Source organism: Leishmania panamensis, assembly GCF_000755165.1.
Source record: "Leishmania panamensis strain MHOM/PA/94/PSC-1 chromosome 26 sequence".
Classification (NCBI taxonomy): domain Eukaryota; phylum Euglenozoa; class Kinetoplastea; order Trypanosomatida; family Trypanosomatidae; genus Leishmania; species Leishmania panamensis.
Genome location: NC_025872.1, coordinates 281,237 through 297,573, shown reverse-complemented (window position 1 = coordinate 297,573; position 16,337 = coordinate 281,237). Strand labels below are relative to the sequence as shown.

The window sequence follows — 16,337 nt, the reverse complement described above, 5'->3', positions numbered from 1 at the left end:
GATAGAGAGAGAGAGAAAGAAAAGATAAATGCTTGTCACAGAGTTGGCACCTATCCCATGCGCAATTGAAAGAGGCTGTTCAAATGGAGGGAGAAGATTTGTGTCGGTTTCTGAACCACTGTGCTAAACTGATAGGAATTCGTGTCGTGAAGTGCAGAGCACGCTATATGAAGATTTGAGGCAAGCGAGTCGTGCTTCTCATTGAGATTCGGAATGCTTGATGCTGCGACCACGTGGAGCTGCATCCTACCCATAACACACACACATTCTGAAGTGATGCACAAACTTCAGTAGGCGTCAGCGTACACCTTCCATTTAGTTGCTGCGGATTGTCTCTGCTGGAGACGCACTTTACGTTTTTCGCTGAAGCCTCCTCAGAGGGACATTGGCACGGCCCACTTACCTGCGACTGCCAGACGTGTCCTCCAGAAGGAAAAAAAACTATTGGTGTGGCTAGTCGTCGCTTCGATGTTTTGGATCTTGAGCTGCCGTCCGGCGCAGATGACAAGGCGGCCACCAGTTGTCAAGTTTTCGCATCCTTTTCCCAGCAGCTGCGCAACTGAATGAAATTACAGGATGCCACTAATTGCGACAGTGATGGGGGCGTATCCCTTTGGGTTCCGACGTGGACGCCCCTGGTGCTCATAGTCACTCTTCTCAGCAATATGGACATTTCAGCCAATGCGGCACCACTAGGCCCCCCCCTCCTTAAACGCTGTTTCGGGAGACGGGCACGGTGTTTTTCTGTGCCTTTCCTCATACGTCAATCGGTTGCCCTCTTTGGCTTCCGTTTATCTGACCGCATTGACCCGTTTAGGTTCAGTGGAAGCTTTCCAAGCATTCCAACTGTACCTCTCTTCCTCATTTATGCAACATCTGCGCCTGAAAAATGACTTTCAGGCGCGCTCGCAAAGCAGTCAGAGGTCACGACCAAGCATTATCCTGCCACCACAGGACTTACTGCACTGAGAAAGCAGTTGTGAAGCGCAATTCTTATACATTGCATCTTCCCACTCCACCCACTGTTCCTGTCAATTCTGTTCCCTTGCACCGCTTCCTTTCTCGTTTTGTGTTTACCACAACCCTTCTTCAGAGCATACACTCTCTGCCCCCACGCACCGACAGCAATTGAGAGTCATCATGAGCTCCAGCTCCAGTGCCCTGGATAAGCTGGCGCACGAAATAAACACGTATCTCGACAACACACAGGCGACCGGAAGTGGAGACGTGGGTCCCGTGCTTTTTCATTGGGCCAGAGTACAGATGGAGATTCATGATTTGAGCCAGCGCATTCAGCAAAAGAGCATTGTGCTGGAAGACGGGGCACGAAGCTCATTACAAGGTGTTATGTGACGCTTCTAGTGACTCGTGGTTTATCCGTGTATAGCAAGAGAAGACCTGTGCTCGCACAGCTAGCAATTTAGAAAGAAAAAATGCTGTAACTCGATGACGCTGTTCTCATCTCCACTACCTTCATATTTGAAGCGCATGTAGGAGCTGAAGAGGTGACGCATCGAAAGTTACTGTGGTAACTCCGACCTAGTCAACTCTACCGATCACTTGACTCGCCGCTTTCCCATTCCTGATTGTTTTCTATACTACACTATTCCCCACCTTTACCTTAACTTCTCTCAGTGTTATGTACTACGTGACATTCGTGTTTACTTCTCCCTCAGCATTGAAGCGTGTGTTTTATTCACATTTTCATTATCTTCAGCTTTTTGGTGAAGGAGGGCAAGTGCGCAATGTCTCATCAAAAGCGGCCACAGCTCACGTTAGCTGTGCCGGAAACGCTTCAAGTTCTCGATATGGGACTCGACTTTAGGTCGTATTTGTCCCGTGTCGATGAAAGTGGTGTGCCTATCCTAGGAAATGTGATTTCCTATGGAGTGGCTAAGGTGCCCGATATTTTTGAGCCCACTATCGGGCTTCTTGTGACAGTTCTTCACCTTTTTTCGCAAAGTGGTTCGGGCAGTTCGGCGATCATGTGGCTCAAGACTTATGATACAGTTCAAAAAGTGTATCTGGAACAACAAGAGGACCACGCTGATACCGATGGCGCAAAGTATGCCCAGGCTGCGCGCGACTTCATTGCATCGCAGCTGAATCTAGCCGCTTCCCCCGACAACCGTGTAATAACTGAGCGTCTTTTTGCCTTTTTGGACTACCAGAGTGGTATTCGCGGCCCACAGGCACCCTCTCAGCGAAAGATTCCTCGCGATCCAAAAGGGGCATTTTGCAACCTGCACTTAGCTGACCACAAATGCTACCAAGAATTTTCATGCAATCAACTTCACTTGCACGAGGCCGGACCTGTGCGCCACCGCATCAACTTTCTTCAGAAGCTAGCTGAGATTATGATGGCTGAGGAGAGACCTCGCGCAGAAGTAGTCAAGCGGGTGAAGGACTCGATTTTCTTTGCTCGGTACGGTAACAAGGTCACGGTGCGGTGCCACAACAATTGGATTCCGTTTTTCAAGACACTTTACACTGACGGACGCCTGGAGCAGGCATTTCGCTCCAACATGTACTCTTGTCAAAACTTGAACTGCACAGATGAGCATTGCAAGGGTATTCACCCGCAAGATCGTCGAGTGCCTCCTGCAACAAAGCCAATTGATCTGCATAACGCACAGCAGGTGGCACTAGAGCTAGATGAGGAAGCCGAACATGTTGTTAGTGCAGTGGAAAAAGCCAAGTCTGCTCCTGAATTACCTCCGGCAATGACCCTGGCATCACCGCTTTCTGTTTTATCTCCAACAGCTGAACTGTGGAGAAACACCGTTCGGGATTACGTGCGTCAATCTGGAATTCCTCAGGTAGAGGCTGACGAGTCTCTCTTGCGCACACTTCAAGATACAAAGGTGACGGGGACACCGCTCTCGACCTCGGAACGGATGACGCCGTTGCTGGTTGAGTTGGATAATTATGCGTTCAATAGCAGTCAGTCATCGATCAATAGCGAGACACGGTCTTAGTGTTTGTACCCTTTTTCTTTATTGCTCTATTTTGTTTTTTGTGCTTTCATACCGTCGTCTTCCAGATTACTAAGAAGATGGAGTAAGTACTAGTTACGCAAGAGCACTGAAGGGACAGCTAAAACTGTCTTATTATTCCATCTATGAACGTCAAGAAGGAGGATTTCCTCTTTTTCCACACTTATGAAGTTGTAGAGTTTTTCGACACCTCTCGAAGGAAAGACATGGTTGGTGACTCTTTGTAGTTTACATTTTCCCCCTTTGCGTTTTCCTTGCTTCTCGTTATCGTGTTTTTCTTTTTTTTTTTCAGAAAGCTGTGCTGATCTTTCCCGACCCTTTGCTTTCATGATGTCAAGAGTGTTGTGGTGTACGCGCTTGATACCCACAACAGTGTCTCCCCCGATTTCTCTGAAGTTCTATACTTCTCTACGTTGCTGGGAGCTTTTATTCATCTAGCGAGCACCTCTAAAACTACCGTCACACTGCTTCATCACTACTATCTACAAACCCATGACCAAGTTCGACCACTTTTCTCTTGCTATCATAGTTTACTCGTGATTGTCTTCGCATTACTCTTTCAAGACTTTCCTTTTCTTACACGGTGTAGTTTCCACGATCGTGGAGTCACCTGGTGTTTTGTTTCACCTTTATAGTGGTTAACACCAACACCTTCTTTCGGACAATTTTTCCGTTACCTCATTACCAGGGTTTCTCTTCTTCGTGGGGCAGAGTGACTTGCCTTTCCTCCTCTTCGTTTTGGTGCGAATTACTCACAAGCAAGCTCGAAAAGGGAATAATTTTGTTTTCTTTACCTCATCTTGGCAGCTGTACCAAGAGCTGAAAGTGACTCAATTGCTGTTGTCGTAAGGAAGACGACGTGTTCTCTGGGTGCGGGGCTATGATTATCAGGGTGTATTCCTCACACCATTTTATTTGCCTCAATTACTTCACTCATTATATTTGATCGCGTACAAAAAGAAAAAATCCTGGAGGGGCTGACGTTTGCGGGTTCGGCGCATACCGACTAGTACTAGTCCTCTAAGTACTGGGCTAGTTCTCTTGTCACTATTATGGTTACGTGAGTGGTACGTTGGCATTCTGATTGCATCTTGGTCGCTACCTCATATGGTTTCGAGCAGTCCTTTTCATATGTACTATTGCAGTGGGCTTCTTCATTTCCCATGCTCCCCTTCTCCTTTCCCCTGCTCATGGTGCCGCCTTCATATAGGAGGAGGTCTTCTCATGCGAAGCGTTTCTTTTTTTTTTTCCTTTGATCCACTAATGGCAAGCGGATTCTTTGAATCAACCAATTTACGTTTTTGTTCTATCGTGGCACTCCAGATGGCAGCTATGCGGTGGACTGCTTTCGCTGTCGCTCTTCTGTGCATTGTTGTCATTCCAGTATACGCCCGAGTTTTTGGTGTGCTGCACCATCACGCTGCGTATTTCGATGCAGCCCAAAAAGTAGGGGCTTTTCGTTGTCTAGATGACTCAGCCACCATCCAATTTAGTTCTGTAAATGATGACATATGCGACTGTGCTGATGGCAGTGATGAGCCAGGTACGTCGGCGTGCATCGCACTTCGTGGCAGTACTGTCACTCTGCTTCCCCCGGAGTGGAAATTCCAGTGTACAGACGATGCGCACATTTCCCAAGTGTTTCCTCACAACCGCGTGAACGACGGAATCTGTGACTGTTGTGACGGCTCTGACGAGGCTGAAACGCCCGTCTTATGCGCGAATAGATGCGCTGAGGTGGCGAAAGAACTTATGGTGCAGCGTCATACGGAGCAGGAGTCCAATAGGAAGAGTGCGGAGAGAAAAGCAGAGATGCGCATCGCCGCACAGCGGCGCCGAGAAGAAGTGGCAAGTGATCTTGCCGCACTGGAGGCACAGCATGCCAAGATGGTATCGCGTTTGGCAGTGCTTGAGGAGAGGAAAATAGCGGCCGAGAAGGAAGAGAATGCACCACTGGCTGAGCTGCCAATGAAGGCAAATGAATCGGATGTATCGCATGTCGAGAACGAATTTGCTGACGATGCGACATTCTGCATCCAATGGCGTGAAACAGACGACTGCATCCCCAATGGTTCCCGCTTAAGTAACATGGACAAGGAGTGCTTCAGCGTCATCGACTCGGGTAGCTCAGGGTACTGTGAGTGCTGGGCGAACTTCAGGAGGGACGAGAGTGACGAAGCCCCCAAAGCGGGTCTCGAGCGTGAGGCCAAGGGTGATGAAGTAGAGATGCACATGAACATTATCACATACAACTTTTCATGTGGTCACCCTACGTTGACATGTATGTATGTCTGCGCTCACAACGGTGAGGTGGGTGTTGACGAAGGGCACGAAAAGGTGCAGCACTTCTCCACCTTGACCGTGGCCGAAGAGTATTACATCATTAAGGACGACTTGGATGGTCTGGAAACGAGGATCAAGGATGCAAAAAAGCGACTATCTCCTCCAACAATCACCACAGAGGAACTGCTTCTCACACTGGAGGGGATGGAGTTCAACCTTGATAACAACGAGCACACTTACAAGATTATCATGTTTGACAGAATTGAGCAGTGTGATTTGGAGAAGGTAAGTTATAGTATACTTCTGGGCAAATGGAATTCCTTTGCAGAAAGCACATACTCCACATGGACTAAAGACACGCGCGATTTCTCTCGCATGATCTATGATGATGGTCTTGAATGCTGGAACTCTGGAAGTCGCAGGGTCGAGGTACATCTTGTGTGTGGCCCTGAGAACAAGCTGGTCATGGTGGAAGAGCCTTCCTTTTGTAAGTACTCCATGATGTTCGAAACGCCGGCGATATGTGACGACTGAGTTACAACTTTCGTCTTGTCATTTCTATTTCCTATCCAAGCTTTTTCCGCACGGCATTGCATCTACGTAGCGGCGCATCGGCACCGTCTTTCTTTTCTATGGGCTGTTGCTTCTTTATTCCTGACTCAAGTACGCACACATACACTCTGGAGCTACCATGTCCTTGTCATCTGACTCCTCCGTTGATGTTTTTACTCTTTGGCATGCGAGTGCTCTTACGCACTTGACCACCTCTCTTTCCCTTCACTAAATGCAAAGAACAAAGTTGATTACCACAAAGCCAACGCAAACACCACAAAGAGGAGGCGGAAGAAAAAAAAATAAAAACTGAAGTATACAACGGCACGAAATGTGGACCTTTTCTCCCCCTATGCGATGGTGGTAGCGGACTTGCCGGTACGTCGAGTCTAGTCTGGTATGGCTGCAATGACGTGAGTGCAGCGCAGCTTTGGATCGGCGGCTTTTTTTTCGTGAGGGTGATCTGCACAGTTCTTCTCTTCACTCCCGCTTTTCCTTCGCTCTCTCGTCATGATAGTGTCAATAGGCACGTGCAGGACAACTGGGGCCCACTGGCTGTCTTCTTGGAGCCTTGCAACCAACAGCAACACCCACACCCCACCCACCCACACAAAATGACCACTCAGAGACGGGCTTGGAGAAAAGGGAGCAGCGGTACACCCATGTGCACAACGCTTAATCGACCACACTGAATCATATTGAATAAGAAAGGGAGGAGGAGAATACATGAGCGGTGGTTTTGTTTCACTAACTCGTGAGTGTGACCATCGTGACCTTGCCCCTTTTCTTTGCGTTTCAGTGCCAGACAATCCATAATAAGGAAGCCATTAGATGCGCGCTACACGTTCGCCCCCTATCTCTTCGCTAGCAACAGTTACACACATGCATACCTGCATCACCGCGTCGAGAGCCCAGATGAGTTCATTGGAACCCTTGCGAACACTGTGCAGGCTTACGACGCCGTGCCCACGCGCAGTCGAGAGTTGTTCACGCACTACACGAGCTCGAGTTCAGGCGACTCCGACGTGGTAGAGCCGCCGACGGTGTTTCTGCAGTACCATCTGGGCTACTACGGTGCACGTTTTCACATGTTACTCGACACCCAAACCTACGTGCTCACGCTAGAGAGCCTGACGGGACCGGCTGTGAACGCCACGGAGCTCTTGAATAACTCGAGGGAATTCTGCATGTCGCAGGTAGACTCTGTGGCGCAGCACAAGCGCTGCACCAGTTACTCGTTTGAGGAGGCAGTCACCCTACTGCTTGCCTTCGCCGTTATTGCTGAGCAGCTTCCGTGTGGTTGTGTTGCTAAAGCGGTTTCCCTCATGGTACGCACTGATTGACAGCTTTGCCACGTCAGTGCGACAGCTCTCTGTCTTCGTGGTTGGGGGTGCTTGCTACCAGTGCTTATTGGCTACGCCGTGTGTGGCACGGTGGTGTTTGGTGAGATTAGCAGCATTTACTCCCAGACCATCCCCAGCGCCGTTGTGGCACTTCTGTGCTTTATATTTAGCGACAATCTGCGCGACACTCCTTCACATGGATCAATCGCTGCACTGGCTGCAGATGCTTTTCGCTCGAGTATATGTCCTCACTTTCCTGGCACTGTTTGTGTGCAGCATCCCCAACATTGCTCACAGCATAATCCAGGACTCCTACAATGAGGTGTTCAAGTCGTATGTGAGCACTGTGAGGGCAGCTGCAGAGGCGGCCACCGTGACTCAGCAGCAGCAAACTCAGAGGCAACAGTGGTGGGACTAGCGCCTACTGAGAGACGAGGGGCGATGAGGGGCGGTGCCGAGCATGCTCGGCACAACTAAACAGGTGAAACGGCGTCGGATTGTGCTGTCTCCACTGTTGCCACCTTGGCGTCCCACTCGCTTTACGAACACTCGCCATGTAACAGGAGCAACGCGTGACGGCAAGAGATGCGGCCATTCAGCCCACGTAAAGCACTGTGCGCCACAGAGGTGGAGCGGGGATGCTCAGTCCACTGGAGCGCGTCTCTCTCTCTCTCTCTCTCTCTGTGCTGCGGAACTTGGATGACAACTCATAGAGGCGAAGGGGGGAGGGATGCTGGTTGTGAAGACGTGGTGGATGCGAGCAGTTGCGTTGCCTGGGGAGGGGTGGGTGATGGGAGTGCGGGATCGAGGAATGTGTGGGGGTGTGTGGAGTGTGTGTGTATGTGGGGGTCACACGATACAAACCCTTTTTTTTGGGGGGGGGGGTGAATAGAGACTCCGTCATGTCGGTGCAAGGCGTGTGTCTCTCAGTTTCTCTTTTCCCTCTCTTGCTCCCCCTTGTCCGCGTGTCTGTGTGGCATTGAGGGCGGTGTGTGAGATGGGTGTGCGCTTACTCTTGGGTTGGCATCTTCTCTTTCTCCCTCTTTTTTATCTGGTTCCTTTACCCCTTTACCTCTTCGAGTTTCACGTGGACAGATGTCGGCCGCGTGTCTACCGCTGGTGCTTTTCTTGCTTCTGTGGCCAGGCTTCCTCACTCTTTGTTGTACCGCATTATTGCAATATCTAAGAGTGCGCGAGCGCATTGAAATCACAATCTGCGTGTGCCATCTGTAACATTCACCTGCTCTGTAATAGAGGACGAGGGAAGGATAGGGGTGGTGACGAACTGCATTTGTGTGTTCTCTCCGTTTCCACTACCCCTCTCCTCCCCCCTCTTTCACAGGTTTGAGAGGTGCTGCTGTCTTCTCCCTGCCTATTGGCTACCCCCTTCCTCCCCTGAACAAGCCAATAGAAAGGACAACACAAGCATGAAACGTGTATGCGCGCACGTACAACGTGACCCGACCGCGCTCATTACGAAGTCAATTGCCTACTCGTTCACGAATAACCTCTCGCGCTCACCACGCTGTGCCACTCGTGCAGAAGCGGCAGAAAGAAGGAAATTAGTGCCCCTCTCTGCCCCTTTTTATTCGTTGTTGTTGTGCAGCGGCGTGCAACTGCCGAACTTGACGGAAATCAGCACACACCCGCCTCGTTATGGATTTGTGGCTTCCTCGCTCTCATCATCTCTCCTGCTACTCTTACCCTTGGACGCGTATGTGTCGTCATTCGGTTAGCCCCCACATTAGCACGCAATATCTCCACACCTCTTCCCAGACGAACAGAAAACAAAGGAATTTGCCCTCTCCACGAGCGCCATACACAACAAGGGCGAACGCAGCAGCAGTGACGCGGGGCCGAATAGCGACGGAAAAGTAGCAGTCAGAAAGGCCGTCCATCCTTTACTTCACTAGCTGCAGAGGAAGACGCGTCTTGTGCGTTGCTCTGTCAGGCCCTCTCTGCCCCTCCCTTCGTATCTCTGTGTCGACCGCTGCTGTACACGCACGGCCATACATATATAATCATACACTACAAGACGGACGCTCGATTGCCGGGAGGGGGCGGGGGATTGAGGCGAAAAAGAAGAGCGAATAAAGCAAAGCCATCAACTCTTCGGGTCGATCTACGCATACAAACCCACCTACCTACACACACGCCCTAAGGAGCACGTGCCTTTACACTCTAGGACAAAGAACAGCGGAACAGGTTTTAACAGTAGTTGGTGCGTGCGTGTCTGGGTTTCTTTCCCCACTCCTTTTTTGCTCTACTCTTCCCCCCTCCCTTCATTACACCCTCGCTACACATCTGTATTTCTATTTACTACAGCACGTTCTCCTGCTGTTCTCCTTTTTGTAAGTTTTGTATTTGCAGCTGTGCGTCTGCAGAATTACTGAAGGGAGGAGAACAGCACCACACACAGCCGTGGCGTCGAGCAAAACTGTAATACCAAGGCGAAAAAGGCCAGGAAACCAAACACAAGAGAAGAGCTTTCTCTATACTCCCCTCTTCTTCGCGGGGCCCCTTCCCTTCTCCATCATCAACCTCTGCTCAGGTTTGTTGTCATTTTTTTCTTCAGCCTGCTCCCGTTGTTTGGCTCACGCCCAAACAGCAAAACTTGAAGCTGACCCCCCCTCTACCCCCTCTGTTTGTGTAGTGTCTCTCGTCTATCCAACTACGCGCACAGACCCACACACCAGTGCTCGTCTCTTTGCTCGTATGTTGGCGTGTGCTCTTGCTTGAGCGAGATCACTTCGCTTTCGTTTGATGACGACATCTTGGTTGGACCCTCTTTGTTCTGTTGTGTGTGTGTGTGCGCGCCTCCCCCTCCTTTTCCCCATCCCTCTTGCCTGTGCGCGTCTCTTTGTGTAGCGGTGCCCCTTGTAGCTGCGAAGGTAATCTCGCTTTGTTTCGTTTTGGTGTGTACAACTAGGCACCTGCCCATATATATGTATATATATATATATATATATATACATATACATTGAGTCTCCGAGGCGTGTGTCCCTGCGCGCGTGCGTCATACGGAGTCCTCCCCCCCCTCCCTCCCTCCCCCTGCCCAAACGACAACCCCCTCTATCATAGGCACTTGTGTGCTCTTTTCTTTGGTGCTGATTTGAAGTTGTCATTTGCGTTGCCCCTTCTTCACTCACGTGTCCAACGTACCCCACGCTTCTCCCTACTCCTCCTTCCACCCACACAGATTCCACTGAGGCTTCCTCCTAGCTTGTTGGTGTAAGCTGATTCTCCCTTTGTCGACATTGCTTTTTTAAATCTACGGCTACTGTTATATTTGTTATTGCCTTTCTCCTCTTTTTTTCTCCCGGTACGTCTCTCGCGCGCTCTCTCTTTGTCTTCTCTTTCTTTCCTGTTGAGGTGCCAAGCTGTTCATTCAAGCCTGAGCGCGTGATTTGGTGCGTTTCATTTTTCTTCCCCTCCCCCTCCTTTACGTCCTTCACCTCCTTTACCTCCTTTCATCTGTGGTGAGCATTCTCTTGCGTCTTCTCTCTCTCTCTTTTCCGAATATTATTTCTTTTTATTGTTATTTTACTCGTCTCTTTTTGTATTTTTCCGAGTGAGCGAATCGTTGTGGTTTGCAGTGTTTGTTTGGTTTGCCTGTGGCTTACAAGCGTGCTGTGCATCGGTTTCTGGCACTCTCTCCGCCGCGCCGTCTCTCTGTGGGCCGATTCCTATCTATGCGCATGCATATTAGTGTTTGACCCTCCCTTCTCTTTTTTTTTTTGTGTGGACTGTTATTGTATCTGGTCGTCGCTTTTACTTCTTCGCTTCTTGTCACCTGCATCTTCTTCTCCACTCTCATTCCTCCCTCTTTTAAATCACGTGCTGTTCTTGGTGATCATTGCCGGCTGTAGGGTCTTCTACCTACCTACCTACCTACCTACCTCACTCTGACGTTCATGTGAGAGTGTACGTGTGTTTTGGAGTGTCTGTGCGTCTCTCTATTTGGGTAGTTCCTGCTTGATTCCCCTATTGCTCTCCTTTTCTCTTGGATTTTTCCCTTTTCTTTTCGCGCGCGCCTCTCTCTCTTTCTCTCTCTCTCTCTGTGTGTGTGGGAGGCTGTTGTTTGTGCTTTCGCTTCGCTCTTTGTTTCTTCAAGTACTCTTTTTCTTTTCTTTTTGCTATCTTCGTTTTGACTCTCCCCACTGGCGCCACACTCACACACGCTGTCAGCCTCCTCCTCCACCGCCCCTTCTGGACGTCTTTGAGTGCATTTTTGTTCGTCACTTTGTTGCTGTTTACACCAAAAGAAAAAGACGCAATTTTTATCTCTTTCCTGATCGTTGTGTAGTTTCACTTCTGTGTGTGCGTGTGTGTGATTCGATTTCTCTCTCTTCCTGTGTGTGTGTGTAGCCGTGCCTACTCTCTGCTTGACAGACTGTCTACCGTCGTTGCCATCAGCACGACAGTCACTCGTGGAGCCACGGCTGACTTTCCTTCCTCTCTTTGTTCTGCTTCGACCACAGGTGGCATAGTCACCAGTCTCAGCACATTCGACGTATTGCGCGCAGCCTTTCGCTTTTTTATTTTTCTTCTTGGTTTGGTGTCGCTCAACTAGTAGCGTATACGTTACCCCCACTCTATGATTGATGCAGTACGCGAGCCGTGTCACACCGAAGCAGAAGCAACCAGACACGTCAATGGGACCTGACTGCGCTGCCGGGGGTAACGGCGGCGGCACCCACCGCTACCCTATTCACCACAATATGCACCGTGGCTCTTCCTCGTCGCCGCGGTGCCTCTCTCCCCACTGCATGGAACTGAAGAAACAGCAGTATTTTCAGCCATCTCCCGAGAATCAACAGCAGCAGCATCGCCGTACACTGTCTTCCTCTAACTCGGGCTCTCCGCTCATGTACGTTGTCTCCCCTGCCACGCCAGACGGAAGCATGAACCCATGCCACCGGGGATACCCCCCCTATCGCAGCCATGCATCGACGCACAGTCTACTCAGCGACTCTGCGTCGTTGATCAGCGCCATGATGGAGGCCAGGACGTATGCGAGCAGCCCCGATCTCTCTGTCGTCGGCCCCACGTGGTCCAAGCGATGTGCGCCGTCGTCGCTTTCCTTGTCGCCAGCGGTGGCCTCACGCGACTTGCCTCTGTCCCAGACCCATTCGCCAGACTTGCAGTACTGCCGCCAGCGGCCATTGAACTCCGTCACAGCGGCCGACTCATACTTGTCCCAGATCGACCTTCCTTCCAAGGAGGCCCCTCACATGAAAACGACGTCAACATTGCTGGGGGATACCGCCTGCGGTGGCTGGACGAGCCTGAACTTCAACGGTGGCGACACGATGGCCAGAACCCCGAAGCAGCAGAGTCGCGGCAACTGCCGTAATAACCTGGGGTGCGTGATGCTGCCAGAAGAGGTGTCGCAGCCGGACAAGCTCACTCAGTCTGGGATGCCGACTTCTTCATTGCCAGTACACTCTAGAAGCGCCGGTACCTCTCGAGTAAGAGGTGACTCACCCTATCAGCGCGCCTCGGATGAGATACCTTCGCGGAAGCAGCAATCGACGCCGCGGCGCCGTGGGCCTGCCAATCTGACGATTTCTGTCCGCACAAGCTCGTCAGCAGAGGTCGGGGGCGCTAGCCCATGTAGTGCCTCCACCGGCGGTGCTGACGGGAATACGATCGCCCAACAGCAGCACAGTGAAAATAACTCGTCGGCGCTCAACAGCTCGGTGGATAAGCGGCTAACCACAACTGCGGCGTTGGTGAGCCACCGGCACACCCCGACGTCTTCTGTAAGCTGGCCCCGTGATGCAGTTGTGCTTTCGCCTTTCAGCCGAGGCGCAACACCATCTTTTCACCCCCATCAGCGAGTTGTCGTAGAGCCACCGGTCGAGTCGATACCAGTGATGTCACCGAAGACCTTTTCCGCAACCATCCCTACACCTCGCCAAGCCGGCGATAGTACACAGGATGGCGTAGCAGCTGACAGCGCTAGTGAAACTCGAGGCTCGTGGGCGTCGCCGCCGCGGCCGCTCGCGTTCGCCCAGCACCAGCACTCCGAGAAAGGTTTCATCGACTCGCAGTCGACTGGGACGCCACATCAACAGCCGCAGCCACTGCACCCACCACCGCCGACGCCCTCATCACCGAAGGTGCTAAAGTCACCTGCGATGTTTGGTGTCATCGACCTCTCCTACAGCCGGGCAGACGCGAGCGGCTCGAAGATGACAAAGTCAATGTCGACCGGTGCCGCCGCTATCGGCGCGAACACGGTGGCAACGACGCTCACACCGGCGAGGACGTCTTCGAGAGCACCAGGAGTGATCAATGCGCGCGTCCCCGTTTCCTCACTTCCGAGCAGCAGCAGCAACACGTCTGTTATATCCGATCACCACGCCGATCCAACATCAGCCGCGACGTCGTCTTCCTCGACGACGGCGACAGGCACGGCAGCCGCACAACAACATGGCAGAAGCCCCGGCAGCGATTTTACGGCACGCTACGGTACAGCCATTGTGCGCATGGGTCACAGCACAGGCCGGACAGACAGCAGCTGCTCGGCTTCGCACTGCACGCCAAGTCGTAGCCGCGATGCGGCGACCGCCACTGCACCAACAACGGCGCCCACGACTCCAGGGTACTCGCCTTGTCGGGATACCCAGACCCCGGTGCACACAGGCACCATCATGTCCCAGCGCGGGACTTTATGCGCACCTCTCTCACTGCCTCCAGCGAAGAGCGACGATGATGCCGACAAGACGGAGCAACAGCAGCAGCGCCATGTAGTGGAGTCTCAGAAGCGCATCACGAGTTCTGCGCCGAAGGCCCTGGTGGCTGCACGAGTGCGAAAGTCAGCTGCAGCATTTCCTATCGCCTCTGTCGACACGGTGCGCAAATCGGAGCGTCCGACGCAGGCACTGATGCTGACGCCCGATACTGTGCCTTCAGTCGCGGTGCCGGAGGATGGGGCCCGGTACAGCTCCAGCGCCGCCACCACCGCCACGCGAAGCAGCTCCAACAGCCGCGTACATCCGTCGTTCTCGAGATCGTTACCCAGGTCGACGATCGCCATGATCATGACAGCACGCAAGTCTGATTCCGCTGGTGCTGCAGCTAGCGGTACTGGACGCCTGGAGAGGGTACGTGCCGTAAAGAGCGCCACCAGTGTACCGCCACGCAACGTAGCTGCACATGAGCGCGGACCGAGCGAGAAGTTGACTGCCACTTTTCCCGGCAGAAGCGCTTTTGCTGGTAACGTAGCTGCCCAGTCAAGTGCCTTCGCCTCCACCATGAACATCGGTGTCTTAGCTGGCGCGCGTGGCGCTCACGTGCGTCAGCACATGAATGTGAGCTCTGCAGCGACGAGCTCAGTTTTCAGCGATGTGCCGGGAGCGTCTCCAGCGTTCGAGAGTTTCTCCTTTGTATCCGGCCGCACTCAAATGCAGCGCTATATCGACCAGTGGCGCGACCGCTATGAGGAGGACAAGAGCGCGTACAAGGAGGGAGGCTATCTCACCGTGATCCCGGGCCGCATCGTTCACTCGCGGTACGTGCTGATTCAGAAGCTTGGCTGGGGCGAGTTCAGCACGGTATGGCTAGGCTACGACACAAAGCACGCTACCATGGGTCGCGGCCTGTCGCAGGCCTTTGTCGCCGTCAAGATCGCCAAGTGTCGCTCCAGCGTTCAGGAGGCGACACGCTACGAGGTGAGCTTGCTGCGCTATCTTGAGGCGCGGCTCCCGCGGCATGCCGCCATCACAAACATCATCGACTGCTTCGACGTGCGCGGAGAGTTTGGCATGCACACTTGCATGGTCATCCCCCTCTGTGGACCCAACCTTCTTTCTATCATTGAACGCATGAAGGCGGACCGCAGCCGACGCACGGCCGACGACCTGCGCATGATTAAGGAGATCATTGTCTCGGTCCTCATCTCGCTACATGAGCTGAGCGAGCTGAATGTCGTGCACACCGACATCAAGCCGGAGAACGTGCTGTGCTCGGCGGTGGACTCAAAGTTGGTTAGTTCAATGGAGAAGTTCTGTAGCTACAACCAGGAGCGGAGTCACATGATCAGCCTCGTGGAATTCAAGGAGTCAATGGCGCAGCAGACGACGGACCGCCTGGTGTGCCTTGCTGACTTTGGCTTGTCGGCGCTGCTGGAGCCGCCGAGCTCTGCACCGTTCTGGATGTCTATGTGCGGTAATGTCGATGCCTCACTGCTGGCGCCACTCATGCGCTGCAAGAAGAACTTCCCAGTGACGCGGTCCGGCGTCATGGACAACCAGCGCGGCACGCTCATCCAGACTCGTGAGTACCGCGCACCGGAGGTGTTGCTAGGGCTCGATTTCACCTGCGCGACGGACGTGTGGAGCGTGGGGTGTATGACATTTGAGCTCATCACCGGGAGATTTCTGATGGATCCGAAGAGGTCGAGTGGCCCGCGTGATATGGACATTGAGCATCTCGCCATGATGATGCAGCTCCTCGGACCGCTACCGCCCGAGATCACAGACATTCGCGTGCGCAACAACGACTACTACGATGCGGTCGTGCAAGGGACGCCGGTGCCGAAGAGCGGGCTTCGGCCGCCACCAGAGTATCTGCACCGCTTTGTGGATCGGAACGGTAACTTTATCTACGCCTCGCGCTACCACTCCTACCCGCGCCGAAATTTGGAGTTGGAGCTGGAGCCGTACCTCAGCTTCCAAGAGGCGCGCCTGGCGGCCAGCTTTATCTTATCCTGCTTGCACTCGTACGACCCAAAGCAGCGACCCTCGGCTAAGAAGCTACTCGGTCACCAGTGGCTCCACGGCGTTGGTGTCGCATCCAAGGGGAAGACGTCGTCGAGGTAGGAGAGAGCTGCTCTTTTACACATTGTTGTACGTTACAGGTGTACTTGTCTTCGCGTGATGCTGTGTCTTTGTGTTGTTGATGGATGTTTGCCTAATGTGGTTGCAGTGGATGGATAGATGTGCAACTTCGGTCGCCGTACAGGAGAGGAGTAGATTCATCATGGTCGGCTCTCCCCTCCTCTCCTGCCTCCCTGCCTTTCTTCCTCCCCCCTTTGTGCTCGCGTGGGCGTGTTCTCACGAAGTAGGCCTCTTCGTCACTTTTTGTTTGTCTGCCCTCCTTTTTTTTTCTCTCTCTCTCCACTCCCACTATTCCTCCCCCCTCTTTCCCCGTACAT

At 52.6% G+C, this 16,337-nt stretch overlaps 4 protein-coding genes and 1 pseudogene across 4 annotated transcripts; all 5 read left to right on the top strand.

Moving 5' to 3' along the window:
• Nucleotides 1-1,140: 1,140 nt before the first annotated feature.
• Nucleotides 1,141-1,353, top strand: LPMP_260990 (hypothetical protein; the record flags this gene model as incomplete). Its single annotated transcript, XM_010701617.1, has 1 exon — nt 1,141-1,353. One exon carries the CDS (start codon nt 1,141-1,143, stop codon nt 1,351-1,353), a length of 213 nt encoding a protein of 70 aa, XP_010699919.1.
• Nucleotides 1,354-1,745: 392 nt separating this feature from the next.
• On the top strand, nt 1,746-2,978 carry LPMP_260980 (hypothetical protein; the record flags this gene model as incomplete). Its single annotated transcript, XM_010701616.1, has 1 exon — nt 1,746-2,978. One exon carries the CDS (start codon nt 1,746-1,748, stop codon nt 2,976-2,978), a length of 1,233 nt encoding a protein of 410 aa, XP_010699918.1.
• A 1,341-nt stretch (nt 2,979-4,319) lies between these two features.
• LPMP_260970 (hypothetical protein) lies at nt 4,320-5,813 on the top strand (the record flags this gene model as incomplete). The annotated part of the gene is made up of 1 exon (XM_010701615.1): nt 4,320-5,813. The coding sequence occupies one exon, from the start codon at nt 4,320-4,322 to the stop codon at nt 5,811-5,813; it is 1,494 nt and encodes a 497-aa protein (XP_010699917.1).
• Nucleotides 5,814-6,919: 1,106 nt separating this feature from the next.
• LPMP_260960 lies at nt 6,920-7,592 on the top strand (annotated as a pseudogene).
• A 4,186-nt stretch (nt 7,593-11,778) lies between these two features.
• On the top strand, nt 11,779-16,002 carry LPMP_260950 (protein kinase, putative; the record flags this gene model as incomplete). The annotated part of the gene is made up of 1 exon (XM_010701614.1): nt 11,779-16,002. The coding sequence occupies one exon, from the start codon at nt 11,779-11,781 to the stop codon at nt 16,000-16,002; it is 4,224 nt and encodes a 1,407-aa protein (XP_010699916.1).
• Between the last annotated feature and the right edge of the window lie 335 nt (nt 16,003-16,337).